The sequence below is a fragment of the Oryctolagus cuniculus genome, chromosome 10 (genome assembly GCF_964237555.1).
Source record: "Oryctolagus cuniculus chromosome 10, mOryCun1.1, whole genome shotgun sequence".
Taxonomy (NCBI): Eukaryota; Metazoa; Chordata; class Mammalia; order Lagomorpha; family Leporidae; genus Oryctolagus; species Oryctolagus cuniculus.
Window position 1 is genome coordinate 84222346 of NC_091441.1, and position 17005 is coordinate 84239350.

General features: G+C 43.6%; 1 protein-coding gene across 35 annotated transcripts in view; it reads left to right on the forward strand.

Annotated features, from left to right (window-relative positions):
- MAGI1 (membrane associated guanylate kinase, WW and PDZ domain containing 1) overlaps positions 1–7019 on the forward strand; it is a 685324-nt gene extending 678305 nt beyond the window's left edge. For 27 of the 35 annotated variants that reach the window (XM_008260889.4, XM_008260891.4, XM_008260892.4 and 24 more), the window contains one exon: positions 3512–7019. In XM_008260889.4, coding sequence (XP_008259111.3) covers positions 3512–4248 — 737 coding nt within the window. In that variant the 3' untranslated portion in view covers positions 4249–7019. Of the gene's footprint in view, positions 1–1593; positions 1683–3511 lie in introns of all 35 variants that reach the window. The other 8 variants (XM_008260898.4, XM_070050628.1, XM_070050629.1 and 5 more) reach the window with 1 other exon arrangement.
- The last annotated feature ends 9986 nt before the right edge of the window (positions 7020–17005 follow it).

The window sequence follows — 17005 nt, forward strand, 5'->3', positions numbered from 1 at the left end:
TGATGTCGTAAGAGGCGTGAAATACTGAGCTGAGTTGGGTGCTCTGCCCATCTCCCTTCTGCTCTGTCTACAATGATTCTCCATCCCCCTTGCTGGTCCCTTACCCCCCAGTAAGACCACTGGAGCCCACTCCTGTCAAACACAAAAACTGTTGATACATTTAGCCATATGTTCCTAAATGATAAAGGATGAAATCAATTCCCAGTGCTTGTCATGAGGGAAACATGTCACTATACCTTTCCTATGAGGAAAGCCAGGTTGTACGTAGAGTTCTTCCTTTGTCATATCTTTAGACATGATTTGAGTAGACAGCAATGATATAGCTTAGTATCCTGAGGGCAAAATATTGTATATTGTAATAATCATGTCCTATTTATTTGAAATGCTTGTTTAAATTTACTAAAAGGAAGCTATGCCCTAGATGTAGGGCTTTTTTTTCCCAACCAAAGGTCTACAAAAGTTTCTATAGAAACTGTGATTGAATGGTCCCCATATACATTGGTCCCCTTTATTAGGGATTTATCTGTGATCCCCCTCTTGGCTGGAAGTCCTTCTGCACAATTCCCGCTGCATTTGGGACTGGAGGAGACCCTTCATTCAGATGCAGCTCCCCACATGTTGGACATTTATTTGTACAGGTGCAAAATATAGGGGGTCCCAGGTGGTGGGGGGTGGAGTGTGGTGAGTATCAGACAAGACCCCTTTAGATACATATGGCCAGCCCCAGAAGTATTTTTGACAACATGAAGATGCCATGGCTGTGCACTGTACTAAACTTTTGACCGTCTGGTGTATTGATGCCACTGAAACTGTGTAACACTGTGTCCCTTTTCTGTCTCCTACGCTTCTGTTGGATGTGATATTTCATTTGAGAGTCATCGTCAGTAACCTGTGTACCTTCTCAAAACCTATGTCTGTTGCACTGAGGATGAAAATCCAACACTAACAAATGTTCTTTGGGCTAAAAATAAAGATCGTTTAAATACACGGTTTTCCAAGAAGGGTCGAACTTGCCAGGGTTGTGCTGCTGTAATGTCTCCATGCGTCATTTGGACTGAAATCTCTCTAATTCTATCGATTAGAGTCGCAAATGGGTTATAATATGTTAAGTTCCAATATTTTTCTGACATGATTGGAACCTGCTTCTCTGTGAGGCTATTTTTGTAATGAGTTTTTTGTACTTAATTTAACTGCCGCGGTCTTGGGGTGGGGGGAGGAAGGGGAGGGGAGGGACCGAGGGGCCTTTGTTCTTTGGTTGTTTATTGTTAATGCTCTCCTATGCCAGCCTGTCATTGTTCCAGTTGTTTCAAAACAAAACAAAAAAAAAGGATGCATCTACTGTCCGGGTACTCGAGTCACCTGATGGCTGTGTAAAAATGTCACTGTCCCCAATTGCGGTCTCTGCAGCCTTATTTGAGTGTTGCCTTAGACTGTCTGACTGGACAAATAAACTCTCTTTGCCCTATGTTAACAAATGCAGATTTTTTTTTGTTCTTTCCTTTTTGTTATAGGGAATCTAAATGTTCAACTTCTTCTCTTTCTCTCTTTCTCTTTCTCTCTGACTGTTCTTGGTGCTGGGCCCTCCTCCTACAGCGATGATACCTCCTAATATCGCTGCATGTATGAGAAATGAAAAGCTCGGGGAGGCTTGCTTCTACCTTATGGGCCATAATCAAACTACGGTTTGTAGCTCAATCAATACTAGGTGTTTCTGTGCTGTGGCCTAATTTCCTCATTGCTTCTGCTTAGCTCTATTTTGATATGTTTGGCAATTCATTCTGAGCACCCCGCGTTCTTGGAATTGTAAGTACACCGCTGACCCTGTGGAAGTCTTGCTATGCCTTGTCTTACAAGTAGACAGAAGAATCCCACCTTAGATTTAGGATAGCGAAGGAGGCACCTTCCCTCACCCAGATCTGTGGTTTTTGTCCAGAACCTGTCTGTGTTTTTGTTCTAGTCGTCCACCCAGCATTTAGAAAGAATGAACCTTACGTGAACACAGAGTCCTCAAACCAGGTAGTAGGGCTTGCTGGTAGCTAGCGCTAGGTGAGATTTCCTGGGGGTCCAGCTCTCGCTTGGCCCACTACAGCCCGCGAGCCCAGTCCTATGCACAGCCCATTTTTGTAAACAGATTTTTCTTGGCTCGTAGCTGCACTTGTTTGTTTTATGTGCGGCCTCGGTTTTTTGCACCACAGTTAACAGAGTTGAATGACTGACATTGAAAAGCCCAGAATGTTTACCATCCGGCCCATGAGAAAAACCTGCTGACCTTGTCCTAGGCTGTATTCCAGCTTTGGTGAACATGCACCCTGGGTTTTCGGAGATCATTCCTGAAGCAGATTAATTGCTTACTCTTGACCTTGTAGCCTCATGGGAGATCCGTAAAGAGCCCCAGGGATTGCTTTGTCTCACAGTCTCAGGCTGGCACAGCAAGTCTGGCCTGGAATGGTTTCACTCAGTTTGACTTGCTAGCTTCTGTTATAACAGAGCGTCCCTGCTTCTCTTAAACTCAGGAAACCACCGGAAACATTTGCAGGGTTGTTTCTGATAGTTTAATAATCATCAGTATGGGCTGTCATGGGCCTCCCTGCTTTTAAGATATCTTAGTGTTGTAAGAAGCAGTCCAGTGACTCCACAGCTCCTAGAACTCATTTTGGCTGCTTTGTATGTCACAGAGAAAAAGGACCTGGAAACCTGAAGGGTTTTTTATCTGAGCCTCATGGAATTTCAGATGTGTAGCTAACGACCTCATCTCCTCCCTTTTTCTCCAGAAAGTCCACATTTCAATAAAAAAGTTCCTTATTTTTAAATGTACACAAAAGGAGAGTGACAGACACAGAAGCAGCATAGTTGAGCGGCCCTCGTGTGCCTGTCACATGTGCCACTTGTCAGTGTGGCCCAGGTGTTGCCGCCACACCGGGTCCTTTTTTTAAAACGGAAGCATGCGCCGCAGCCAGTAAAATGCACAGTTCCAGGCAGACTGTGCAATGTGTCTGCCCCGCCACCCAGAGAAGAGGTATCCTTTTTCCATCCCCCAGGAAGCTTCCATCCTGCCCCTCCAGGTCAATATGCCAGGTTATTCTAAGCAAATCGAACAAGTATTCTATTAAGGAAAGAATATCCCTTCCAGAGGGGTGGAGGAGGGTTGAGGGGCAGAAGAGAAAGGGTGGGGGAGGAGTGCAGAAGAGCAAGGGTTAATGGAGGTGGGGCAGTCCTGATGTCTGGCAGTCCAGACAATCCGGGCTGCGCCTGTGGAAAGAACAAAATCATGACCGATTTCCTGCATCCTTTACTGATCTCTGTCCTGAGTCAAGCCAAGGCCCCCAGTACTAGTTAGTAACCCTAGCTAGATGCAGTCATCCATCCATTAACCGAGGGTTAGCGGCTTCCAGTCTGACCGCTTTAACAGTTGTCTGTTGGCTGTGACTAATGAGTCAGGCGTGGGTGGGCGTGGGGACAGGCGCTGAAGGTCCCTGTACCAAACCATGCCTCTCCTTTGTCTTGCTCGCAGACCCCGGCGGCGACCGGAACGGCGCCCCCTCCGGTGCACAAGGGGTTCCGCAAGTGAGGGCCGCGCCGCCCGACCGCCGGCCGCATCCGTCATTGGAGTCCAGTTACCCACCCGATCTTCACAAATCATCACCCCATGGGGAAAGGCGGGCCCACGCGAGAGACGCAAAAGGCATCAGAGAGTATGGCAGCAGACAGCCCAGCGAGCACCACACCTGGAACGGAACTTCTAGAAAACCCGACGGCGGGGCTTGCCGACCCAAGGACCGGGCCGCCGCCGACGGCCGGAGAGACGCGCAGCCAGAGCGCTCGGCGGCCAACGGCCCCAAGAGGAGACCCCCGGAGAAGCGCAGGGAAGGCACCCGCAGCGCCGACAACACCCTGGAGAGGCGCGAGAAGCGACGAGACGGGTCTCCGGAGCGCCGGCGGGAGCGCTCCCCGGGCCGCGGCAGGGACAGCTCCCCCAGCCGTCGGAGGAGGTCTCTGGAGAGGCTCTTGGACCAGAGGCGGTCTCCGGAGCGCAGGAGGGCGGGCTCGCCCGAGAGGAGAGCCAAGTCCACCGACCGGCGGCGGGCGCGCTCCCCCGAGCGCAGGCGCGAGCGGTCGCTGGACAGGAGGAGCAGGGAGGACAGAGTCGGCCCCCGGGAGAGGGAGGAGGCGAGCGGGAAGAGTTCCAGACACCCCCCGGAGCAGAGGAGGCGACCCTACAAAGAATGTAGCACCGACCTCAGTATCTGAGGCTCTGGATCCCGTTCCAACCTTTACCGTGTCAAAGGTTCTACGAGGCAGGTCACGAACCTGAAATCATTCAGTGTCTTACCTAAGGGAAGCATCCGGCCCCTGTGGATCCTGTGAAGAGCGATGGACATTTTATGCGTTTGAAATCTTTTAAGAAAAAAAAAATATATATGAAAAGTGTTGTGCCTGATGTATAAAATTAAAGAAAATATTTTTAAATGCATACCTTTTTTTTTTCTTTTGGAAATTATTTGCCAAATTCTGGCCCAAAGGGATATAGATTTTTGTCTCTACGTGCACTGTAGAACGATCAAGAATTAATCCCTTTTGGGAGGGCTGCCTTTTTTCTCTCCTGGTTAAATGGGGCTGTTGGTCGTTTTCTCTAAGGGAAATTATTAAGTGTCATTAATTTGATATCGACTGTTATGTAGTGATGTAGGGCTATACTATAGTCAGGAGTTTTTCTTCAGAGCGGAGAACAAAAAGGCAAAGTTTTATTTGTGAAAGCTGAGGACCCTTGGGGATGAATTAGGATTGCCAATGATCCTAAAATAAAGCGAACAGTATGAGGAGACTACTATGGCAAATGAAGGATATTTATAGCTACAAGACACAGCTCAAGGGAATTTTATGTTCTTGAATTCTGGTTGGTTCAAAAAAACAGTGGTTACCCTTCCTGGTCCAAGAAAGCACAGAGAAGCAAAGGTTGGCCGCCATTACCCAAATGCAGCCCGAGCACGGGTCAGGTTCATTGGCATCTCCAACATCTAGTAAGGTCTCACTTCGGGCAGTGCCCTCGTGGCTTTGCTCACCTCCTAGAAAGGACAGACACCTTCTGTGTTGCCAGATTTGAGGCTGTGTTTGTCAGATGGAGTGGGGGACAACATGCCCCCACATGAGGGAGAAGCCCATGGCTGCCTTGCCCAAAACTGGGGAGGAGGGAATGAGCCCTGGTGGAAGGGACCTCTCTGTTGATACTTAAAGAAGTGAGGGTTGGGGGTGCATTCTCAGAAATGCCCATCGCACGTGGAAACCGCAATCCAAGCCTCTAGGTTGATGGCAGGGGGAGGAAGAAGGTGATCCCAGTGTTCTAGATCAGTCTGGGGAACGGCTGCCTTCAGGACCCTGTCCTTTGAGTCTTTGGACAGCAGAACAAAACATAACATTCCTTCTTTCAGAAAAGTTCCATTCTTTTTTTCAATCCCGTGGGAGGTAGGGTTGGGTCGGCGGTAGCACCAGGATGTGGTTTGAGTGGATTACTGCCTAGCTGAGCCAAAACGTTTGCTTGTACCTGTTGGACCACTACAGCAAACCGCTGCTTACAGTGCGTTGTGTATTTCTGTAGTACTGTTCTGCATTTTCCGTACAAACACAAAACTTTGCAAGTCAATCACTGTTGTTCCCATGGTACTGTAAAAAAAAAAATAAAGACATAAAAAGAGAAAACCAGCCAATCATAGTGTGTACAGACTTTAAAATTGTATTTAATAGAGCCTGTTGAAAAAAAAAAACAACTGTTGCCTTCTTTTCTTGTACAAAAGAGAATTTATGACAAAAATTTAGCTGTGAGGAATGTGATATGTGTTTATATTTCTGAATATGGAACAAATTGATTCATGGGGTATATTTTAATGTAAACTAAATCAGGTATGTAAAGTTGTTTTAAACCTGGAGACTATATAAGTAATTCTCTAAAGCTTTAGTTGGTTTGAATATCATCACTTTCTCCATGGTGAGCCTGCTTGTGAATTATTAAGCACTTGTTTGCATTCTCTGTTCACTCATTTATTTCTTGCAGTGTGCTATGGACTTAATGCTCTTTCTGTATTGATGAAAAGCAGTATGGGGGCCAATCTTTTTATAAAACACTATGCATATATAAATACTACATTGTTCATAGCTTTATTTGACTTATGGGTTTATACACAACATTAGAATGAGTAGCTATAGCTGTGTGGACATGTAAAAAAACAGGTTCCTGGAACAGATGAAACGTGTGTTCTGTAGCTAACGAGGGAAAGTCTATGAAGGCTATTTTTATTATCAGAGTTTTCTGTACAAAGCATATATTGACTGCAGTGATAAGGCTAAGAGTACAACTGAATGATGATGTTCTTTTTCATCAATTTCCTCAGAGCCAGCTTTGGAGATTTTATCCCGAAGGCTCCACTGCTAGGATTTTTTACTGGTTCTCGCAAAATCTGTGATGTTAAATGACTGATGCTCTCAATTGTGGTCCAGAGTTTTAACTAAATGAAATCAAGGTGAATTTTTGGAGTCCATCCTGAAGTTAACATCATGATGTCTTTGTTCTTGTAAGAGATGACATTTGACATCTTCAAAATCTATGTCCTACCCACCTGGGCTTGTCTGAGTCCGTGGGCATTTGATGTGATGATTTCACCTGAATTCCACACACCAGATTTGCTTTGGAAATACTGTACTGTACAGGGACTTTGCATTCAGCAGAAAGATATGAGTTTCTTTGAACTACTGTAACCTTGAATTGAAAACCGATTCTTGTGAGCCTACTTTCCCTAATCCCCCCACTTCATGTCAATGTCTTGATGCAAGATGATGGATGAATATTTTGTATGATTCAGTCAAACCATTTAGGAGTTCCTCTCCTTCCATTACACAGTGGATGCCTGAAAGAATGTTGGGGGGAGGACTCACCACTCTACTTGTATTTTTTAAGTTTCTTTTGTGAAAGATTTTTTAATGCATTTTTACTGTAAAAATACATGGAAATGTATGCATTCCATAACCACTATTGCTTCTGGATTGGTATCTTTCTTGTCTCCGTGTTGTCTCAAATTAGGGTCAAGTTCTCAGTTGAGGGCTTCTGACTCAAAGTCAATGAAAGACCATTCCATTGAAAGAGAAGGAGCTGCCATACAGTGCCTTGTTCATTAAGGTATGGTCAGTGGACCAGTTTCCTCCTCATGCTTGGGGAGCTTGTGAGAAATTCAGAATCTCACACTCCACTCCAGACCTACTGAATCAGAATATACATTTAACAGACTCTTCAGCTAATTTGTATGCTCATGAAAGTTTGAGCAGCATGGGATAGCATAGTACCCTGGTAATACAGCAAATCCTGCCTGGCCAGGAATTTTATCATTCCCTGTGTGATTCTTGGGCAGATTGCTTTACCTCTTTAAGCCTCAGGGTTTCATTATTATTCTTATTTTTAATCAGTAAAGAAGCATACACCTAGAGTTGACAAGAATGAATGCACAGTACTTAGAATACCTCTGACAATTAGAAGGGTCCACAGAAAATGACATTAACAATTTTTATTGTCGATTTTCTGCACAGTGACGGGTACCCTAGTCTTTTTGCTATCTTAGTTTATTTTCCTATAAAGCTGAAGAAGAGCATTTCTCACTGTGAAAATGGGGAAGAAAGCCTTTAGTTTCAATCACAAAGTTGATGAATGGTATGGCTCATGGCTACATAACAAGTATAATGCTGCTTACCATTGTTTTAGATGAAAGCAAAAATGCTGTGATGTGAAAGTTGGCACAGTTAGAAGCATATCTTTTGGAAGTAGGTACGTATGTGGAGTTAGATATACTCTGAATTTGCTTCAATGGGAATGTTAGTCCCTTAGTGGATGACTTAAGAGGCATCTAGATTGATCACATAGTGCTGAGCGACTTTCTGATTTCCTTCTCAGAGGTTTTGGGTTGTTCCTTTGCATGATATGGTGATGGGAGTTTTCTATACAACCCAATTCCTGGGCGTTGAAAAGGGTGTGGTGCTGAACAGTGGTCTTTCCTTAAAACCATCTATTTGCTCTACTTTGTCACCAACATGATTGTTATGGACACTGCTCATTTCCCTAGAATGTCTTTGTTAAAAGTAGCATCTAGAAATGGTCCTTGGCTTCACCGGTAGTTGAAGCTGAGTGTGAAGCTCTTAGAGGTGTACAAGGTCTTTAGCCACACTAAAAAGATGTGCTGGGCCTCAGACTGTGATTTTCCTAGCAGGCAGTCTGAGATCACCTGTGATGATCTGCATCAATCTCGAAGAGCCCTTTCAGATTCCTCTGGGTGGTTTTTCTGATAGTGAGGCAACACTATCAGAATTTCAATTGTTCAGCACAGTATTACCCAAGTACTTCTTTTGGATACATAACTGCATATTTAGGGGGTACAGTGTGATAAGGTGGTTCATGTATACATCGTGTCATGATCAATCCGGGTAATTACCATGTCCCCATCCTTAAACATTTATCATGCTTTTGTGTTGTAAAGTTTTAACTCCTCTCAATTCTTCATAAAATCTATAATAAGTTGTTGTGACCTATGGCCACTCTACTGTGCTATAGAACACGTTGGGACATAAATTATTACTGGCTTGTTAGAAGGGAAGTGAGAAGGCTGAACCTTTTCTAACTCAAAACACAATTACTGAGGATTTTTTTTTCTTCAGGAGACTTTCTGTGAAGCGTTCTTTACCAGTTTTCCTGTCTTTATCCATTGCTATCACTGTCAGGGTCAAGGGGAGTGTGGCTTTATTTCATTAGTGCCGACATTAGGTGTGCTAGGTCCAAAGCACAAGGTCTCCTTGAAAGTACAAGAGTTTAGACAAGATGCTATTAACCTTTGCATTATACCATAAATATTCATGTACTCATTTAACTGCTACCTTTTACTACAGTAACTGCACACCCAATGGAAAAGTCTTTATTGACATGTCTCAAAAAAAACAAAAGCCTGGTCTACACAGCCTGTAACTCATGCAACTCATAATTACCACTCCAATAAGCACTGTCCTAAGTATAAGAAGGAATTCAAAAGATTCATGGAAAATGCATCCTAGGAAAAATTAGGCATGATTTTGAAAAAATTTGTACCAAAACTTAACCTTTAATTCCATTTTTTGTGAACATTTTCATGTTTATCCCTCAATAAATCCTCTTTGAGCTAATGAGATCATAAAATTGAAGTGAAAATAGCTAAGAAAGGCAGCTAACTCCTGGGTGTGTAATAGGCAAGGCTTGATACTCTGTTCCTCATTCTCTAAGTTTATTAAAGACCAACTCTGCTGGGTATATGGTTGGGCTGGAATAGCTGGTGCCTGGTTTGGAGAGGGCAGAGACACAGGTTAAACCACTGAACGGAGAGGCACCATGCGCTCTGTTAGTAATTAGTAGGGGATTTAGCCAGATTGCTGAAGGTTACCACTGAACTGAGGCCAGAAGGAAGTGAAGAAGTTAGTTGGTAAAAAGAGCCAAGTTCAGGCTAAGATAAAGGCCAGATGGGAAGAAACTGGTCCACAATGGAACGGTGACACCAGAAAGGGATGGGCTAAGCCTTGTTCTGAACTCCAGATTTCAGAATAACAGGAGGCTCTTGAAGAGTGAGCTGTGTGTGTTGGGGAGGAGGATGGAGACCAGCTCAAGTTTAACTTGGAGAAGGATGACTTCAGCAGGACTGAGAGCAGATGGGAGGAGCCAGCAGTGAATCCAGGTGGGCAGGATTGCTAGTCCAGGCAGCCCCCCTTAGCATGATAGCTTGTCCTCATCACACATGAGTTGCCATGGCTGAGAAGGTTGCAGGCCCATGTTTGCCACCCACTCATTAAGAGACTTCATCTTCTTTCCAACCTAAACCCCCTACTGCACTGTATCTTAATATATACCAAACACTTTGTACCCAGTTTCTCCTCTTCCATAAGGTTGACCACTGACTACTCAACTTGGTCTACTCCCAGTTTCAAAGACCCAGCCTATTCCACCCCCCCCCTTTTTTTTTCAGATCCTGCTTTTAAAACTTGAAATCTTCTTTTTACATTTTTTTAGGTTGACCACATCTTCAAGTACAGAGCCTATGTAAGTAATCCACTCTTTGTCAGACATTCACATTTCAGTGGTAAAAAAGGAGCCCTCTTCTAAAGAGAAGTGTTTTTTAATTTATTTATTACAAAACCAATGCACACTTGTAAGAAAATATTAAAGCACTGCAGGACAGTTCAACATAAAACGTGACATCTTTCCCCTTCTACTTCCCATTCTCACTGCTCAGAATGACCACTACTAACAACTGGGGTCATGACTTTTTTTTTATGATATATTCATAGTTAATGAACCACTGGGTATGGCTCATGACATTTCTAATCTTTTTCTCCTTGTGTGTACTTCAATAATTTATGGGAAATGGAATTAAAAGGTAAGTTTTTTTTGGTGCAAAAATTTTTGAAATCCATGCAGTTTTCTCATCCTGCATTTTTCATGGACTTTTGTAGGAAATCAAGTGCACATGGTTTTGTTTTTATGAAAAAAAATCTTAAGTACTTGATATTTTATGAAATCTTCCTTTATCTTATATATTGTGGATATTTTTCAGTGTTAAGATTTTATACACACACACACATGCATACACATACATTAAAATAAAATCTCAAAGCCTCATTTAGGGGCTGGCATTGTGGCATAGTAGGTAAAGCTGCCACCTGCTGCATCGGCATTCCATAGGGCGTCAGTTTGAGACCCAGCTGCTCCAGTTCTGATCCAGCTTCCTGCTAGTGCACCTGGGAAAACAGTGGAAGATGGTCCAAGTGCTTGGGCCCCTATTTCCTTGTGGGAGACACAGAAGGAGTTCCTGGCTCCTGGCTATGGGTTGGCCCAGCTCTGGCTTTTGCAGCCATTTGGAGAGTGAACCAGCAGATGGAAGATTCACTCTCTGTGTAACTCTGCTTTTCAAATAAATAATAAAATCTTTAAAAAGGTCTCATTCAGTCCCATTTTCTCTGCTCCTGTCTGCAGTAGCGGGCGCTACTGTTAGATCAGCCCTTGGCCCCATGCATCCCTACCTACAGATTCTTCTCTCTGCAGCCATGAGATTCACCCAAAATGCTGAGTCAGTGGTAGAGTCCTTACACGGGGCTTTGAAGCCCTCTGTGATCCCACTCCCTCTTCCCTTCCAGCCATACTTCCAGCCTGGGCGGCTTTGCTGCAGCGTGTGTCCTGCCTGGAATGCTGTTTTCCAATCCACTCATTGCTGACTCCCATGCTTTACTCAAAGTCTTCTCAAATCTTATTCTTCAGTGAATCCTACCCTGACCACCTTATCCAAAATTGGAACTTTGTTCTTCTACTCATTCTACCCGTTTCCCGTCCATAGCACTTCCCTCCTCTGACCTGCTGTGTAATCTTTGTGCATAGCTGTTATTTCTGCTGGTGGCCGGATCACAGCCAGCTCTGTGGATACAACCCATGCAGTCATCCAAGGGCCTTCCCTTCGAAGGCCCTTTTGCTTCGTTTAATGCTTTGCTGTCATGATTTTCAAGTTTTAGTATTTTTTTCCCACAAATTAATCTATTTATTTTGAAGATTTATTTATTTGAAAGTCCGAGTTACACAGAGAGAGAGAGGAAAAGAGAGAGCAAGAGATCTTCCATCCATGGGTTCACTCCCTAAATGGCTGAATGGCTGGGACTGGGCCAGGCTGAAACCAGGAGCCAGGAGCTTCTTCTGGGTCTCCCATGTGGGTGGCAGGGGTCCAAGCACTTGTGTCATCTTCCGCTGCCTTCCCAGGCACATTAGCAGGGAACTGGATCAGAAGTGGAGCAGCCGGGTCCTGAACGGGCACCCATACGGGAAGCCGGCATCACGGGTGTCAGATTTACCTGCTATGCCACAACACTGACCCTTAATTTTTTTTAAATTTTTAACAAGGAGTCCTTCAAAGTATGCAGCTGGCTTTGTCTAAATGTAAGCTTCACAAGGGCAAGGTTCTTTGCTCTGAACTTTGATGAATTTCAAGTTCTTGAAAAGGTGCCTGCAATTGTTGGTTCTCGAGAATTGGCTTTCTGGATACCGCATATGCTGCAGTTGGCTACAATTTATTTAATTAATCCGATATGGACTTGCAATTGCCTGTTACAAAAACACACATCAATAAACAAAGTTATACTTAAACTAGGTACCCTTGAGTGGTTTGGCCTAAATCCTTTTGAGGGGATAAACTGTGGCTCTTAGTTCTTATTTATTTCTGGTAACATGGATATTCTTGAGAATGTGCATGCTTTCATTAGGAACAGCTGTTCATAGCAAAATACTTGCAGGTTGTGGGATCTATTTCCCCTCTGATGAAAGTTACCAACACAGCATCGCTGCTAACCTATGCTCCCGTAGCCTTGGATGCACAGTGCGGTCACCTGGGGAGCTTAAAAATGCTGCTGTCTGCAGCACACACCCTCATTCTGATGTAATTGGTCTGGGTCTAGCCTGAGTTTATAACAGGTCCCAGGTGAGTCTAGTAGGCAGCCATTACCTTCCCTAACAGCTTTGACCTCATAGGCTGAGCCAAATGGGGTGGGTCAGCTTCACTACTTTCTCTTTTCTAGAGTGTCTGCACTGGCTTTAGTTTGTGATGATTCAACAGCGCAGAGGAAACAGTTCAAAATCATTTTCCCAAGGTGAGCAAACACTTTCCTACTTGCATGAAATAATAAGCAAAATGTTTACACTGGGGGCATCTATGTATCAATTGTGAATTGTTTTATGTTGCTACCATCCCTGAATTTATTCATTAATAAGGATAATTGAGGAACTCTAACATTCTCAATGAGAAGACGCTAGAAGCACCATTCTTTAACCAAGGTTTAGCCAAGTAACTTCTTCACTTAAATTCTTTTGAGAAATGTGTGAATGCTCTTATTGAAATGAAACATGGGGTTTCTTAAAAACATGGGTTTGAACAGTCAGCAATTAGAAGTCCTGAAGAGGAAACATTATTTTCTAGCAATTCCTTAGTTCCCAAAATATTTGTGATTTTTCTGCTTTCCACCCCCATTGACAACTACATCTAGCAGGCAACTTTGGGGCTGAAAATAATTGTGTTATGCCGAATAGAAGCGTGAGATATTCCTATGACCAAAATAATGTACAAGCCTTAAAATTTGAGGGAAAAAGATTCCTGGGAAAATTCTGCTGGCAATAAATGCTCTGATATTAATGTAAAAGATTTTAACATTGGTCAGGGCCAGTGATCCAGAATCCACCACTGGTATTATTAGCTGATTAGCCCTGGCTCTGGAATAAGAGAACTCAAGAATATGTTTGAAATAGTCCTGAAGTCTAGAACTAGATAGTATCCCTCTTTCTCTGATGGCTGAATGTGGCAGGACTACTGAGTATTTTCTTTTTCTCTCTTTTTCTCTCTGCCATCAATTTGACAGCTGTCTCTCTACAGAACCACTCCTAGGAGGATTTTTTTTTTTAATTTATTTTTTCATTTGAAAAGCAAAGTTAAAGAGAGAAATCTTCCTTCCATTTGTTCACTCCCCAAATGTACACAAAGGCTGAATCTGGGTCAGGCCAAAGCCAGTAACCAGGATCTCCATTTGTGTCCCCCACATAGGTACAGGGGTCCAGGCACTTGGGCCATCCTCCATTGCTTTCTCAGGTGCATTAGCAGGGAGCTGGATTGGAAGTGGAGCAGCCTGGACTCCATCCAGTCTCATAGGGATGTAGGCCTTACAGGCTGCTTAACCTGCTGCACCACAGTGCAAGCCCATCTAGGAGGAATTTCATGAATCAGATTCTCCATTCACCCTTTGTGAGTTATAAATTAGATGACTTTAACTCCTTCCATTATCTCCTGAAATTATAGCTTGGGCCAAAGCAGTTAGTTAGCAAATAGGTACTGGGGTTGTGCTATTTTCCCAGCCTGGTGGTGGCACTGATTGTCATACAAATACTCCCTGAAGTTCTGAGTCTGGCAGGATAATTGAGTTGAATTGCATGAGAGCTATGGAGGCAAATGTGGTGCTCTGGAGTTTAAAAGGAGGGACTTTATTGGATGGTGAAAGGGGAGGAAGAACTCTCCAAGGGGGAAGCAAGACTTGAGCAAAGGGTTTATGGCCAAGGGAAGGTAGAGTATTTCTAGAGTAGAGGAAAGGCCTGTGAGACTACAGATGCAGTGTAGTCCAGAGGAAAATGTGGAAACAAATGCAATGTGTCTGTAAACCTTAAGGAGAAAGACCCACTACCTGTCCCCATAGTGGGAGGAAGAGAGACCAAAGGAACAGTTGACATGGGACCAAGGGATGCTCAATGCAAAATAACTGGTACAACAAGTAGTAAGAGCAACCCACATTCAGCCCAATAGAATGCCCACAGATAGGTGAGGGAAGAAATCACATGTTGGTTTTCTTTTTATGGAGGAGTAAATATTTCCTTTATTCTTCCTACAAGAGGCAGTATTGGGAGCACAGAAAGCACACATAGGCTGTGAGTACCTTTGCTGCTATCTTCCTTTGAACTAGTCTTATTGGAACTTTGTCACACAAGGAAACGTTTCCTGTCAATAGATGGACAAAATTGTTGAGTGCTGTCGTGAGCCCCGTGAAATCACCCAGTCTACCTTATGATGTTCTTTTCTCTCAGCCTCTTTCAGCTTTAATTTGGAAATCTATTTCATGGGGGTTTATTTTTATTACTTTGATATTTTGTCTAGATTGTTTTTCTTTTTTTTTTTTTAAGAACTTATTTCCTCTCCCTGAACCCCTTTGAAATGAATTAGAAATCCCAAAGGTGTGTGACTAGATGATAAAAGTGTCTTTGTCTTCCTTCCTATTAATGAAATTTAATTTGGACTTAGAGAAAAGTGTTCTTCCTTTATTTGCCTCCCCCATTATGTCACCGATGGTTATGCTCAAATGTTAGAAAATGTTCTGGTACAAAAATAGAATTTAGAGCAGGAAGAATTCCAAATTCTCTAATTTTTTGCTACTTTTAGGAAGGGCTCGACGTGGTCATCATTGAGAACATACTTTAGTCTGAGAAGACTGAGATGAACAATTGAGACAAAAGATCTGAAGTTTTTATTTGCTTTATGATACACGTAATATGTATTACATTAGGTTTGTTTAGAAAATCCACATAGGATCTGATAAAAATTCTTGTCCCCCCCACAACAGTCCCAGTCTTCTTTAGGTGCCCACCATGGCTGTCACATAGGTGTCTTCTCCTGAACCCATCACCATCCACAGGCAAATATTCAATGTGTATCTGTGTGTGTGTTCTGTTGTGTGTGTGACTAGTTTGATCTGTAGGGTTTGCCACTTGCTACTTCTTGCTGATCTTACCGGATTAGGGAGTATTCTCATGTTCCCCCCAACTACCACCCTTTTTTTCCAAACTGCTGAATAGCACTGAGTAGTGTTCTAGTCTACTCAGGTTACCTTAGCAGACTACCGCAGACTAGGAGACTTCAACAACTGCCCTGTATTTTCCCATGGCTCTACAGACTGGCAGTTCAGGATCAAGGTCCTAGCAAGGCTGGTTTCTGGTGTGGGCTTTCTTCTGGTTTACAGATGTCTGTCTTCTTACTGTGTCCCCACAGGGCTTTGTCTCTGTGTGTATACATTCCTGGTGTCCCTTTCTCTCTTTTTATTTTAAATTTTTTTATTTGACAGGCAGAGTTATCGACAGAGAGAGAGAGAGAAAGAAAAGTCTTCTTTCCGTTGGTTCATTCCCCAAATGGCTGCTATGGCCGGTGCTGCACTGATCCGAAGCCAGGAGCCAGGTGCTTCTCCTGGTCTCCCATGTGGGTGCAGGGGACCAAGCACTTGGGCCACCCTCCACTTCCCTCCCGGGACACAGCAGAGAGCTGGACTGGAAGAGGAGCAACTGGGACTAGAACCCGGTGGCCATATGGGATGCTGGTGTCTCTTAAGGACATCAGTCCTAACAGATTAAGACCCTACCCTAATGACCTCACTTTAACCTTTATTACCTATTTATAGGCCCTATCTCTAAGTCCACTCATATACAGGGGCTCAAGAGTCAACATATGAATTTGTGGGGTATACAGTCCAGTTCATAGCATTTATAGAATGGCTGTCCTCCTATATTTAACCTACTTATATAATCTACTTATGACTGCTGTGGGATAAATTTCTTTACTTTTTAAAAAATATTTATTTTAAAGGCAGAGTTAGAGAGGCAGAGAGCACGAGAACTTCCATCTGTTTGTTTACTCCTCAAATGGTGGCAATGTCCAGATCTGGGCTGGTCTGAAGTTTGAAGCCAGGAGCTTCTTCTGGGTCTCCCACAGGGGCCCAAGCACTTGGGCCATCCTCCTTTGCTTTCCCAGGCCATCAGCAGGGAGCTGGATTGGAAGAGGGAGCAGCCAGGACTCGAACTGGTACCCATATGAGATGCCGGCACTGCAGGCAGCAGCTTCACCTGCCACGCCACAATGCTGGCCCCTACTTTTTTTTAAAAAGACAACTTAATTACAGTATGATTTTTGTCCCCTTCATCCATAAGTGACCAAAATTTCCTTCACCTCTGAGGACTGATGGGAGGTAGGAGAGAGATAATGGGGACAGAAAGAGAGGGAAATGAGAGATGGATGTTTAAAAGGCTGATATCCAATTACTCATTCTCACTAACTGGCAGAGCTTTCAGCTTCTTCTCTCCCTTTTAAGCTACAAAGTGGGAGAATGTGGCATTTGAGCACACAAAATTGGAAGAAGCCAGCAAGGCCAGAAATGTCCTGTGTGGGCTGCAAGCCTTCCTTGAAAATTAGCATTGCTATTCGGAAACTGCATGTTATGATTGGATAATACTTTGGGTGGCTCCCAAAAGCCCACATGTTGAAGATTTGGTCCCCAAAGTCTTATATTAATGGTTAATGGGTTTATGTTAATGATGAGTAGATGAAGGATAAAGACTTGATCCAATCATAGTGTCTTGTAGGAGGGTCCAAGGAAGATTTTGAGATCACTGAGGTCT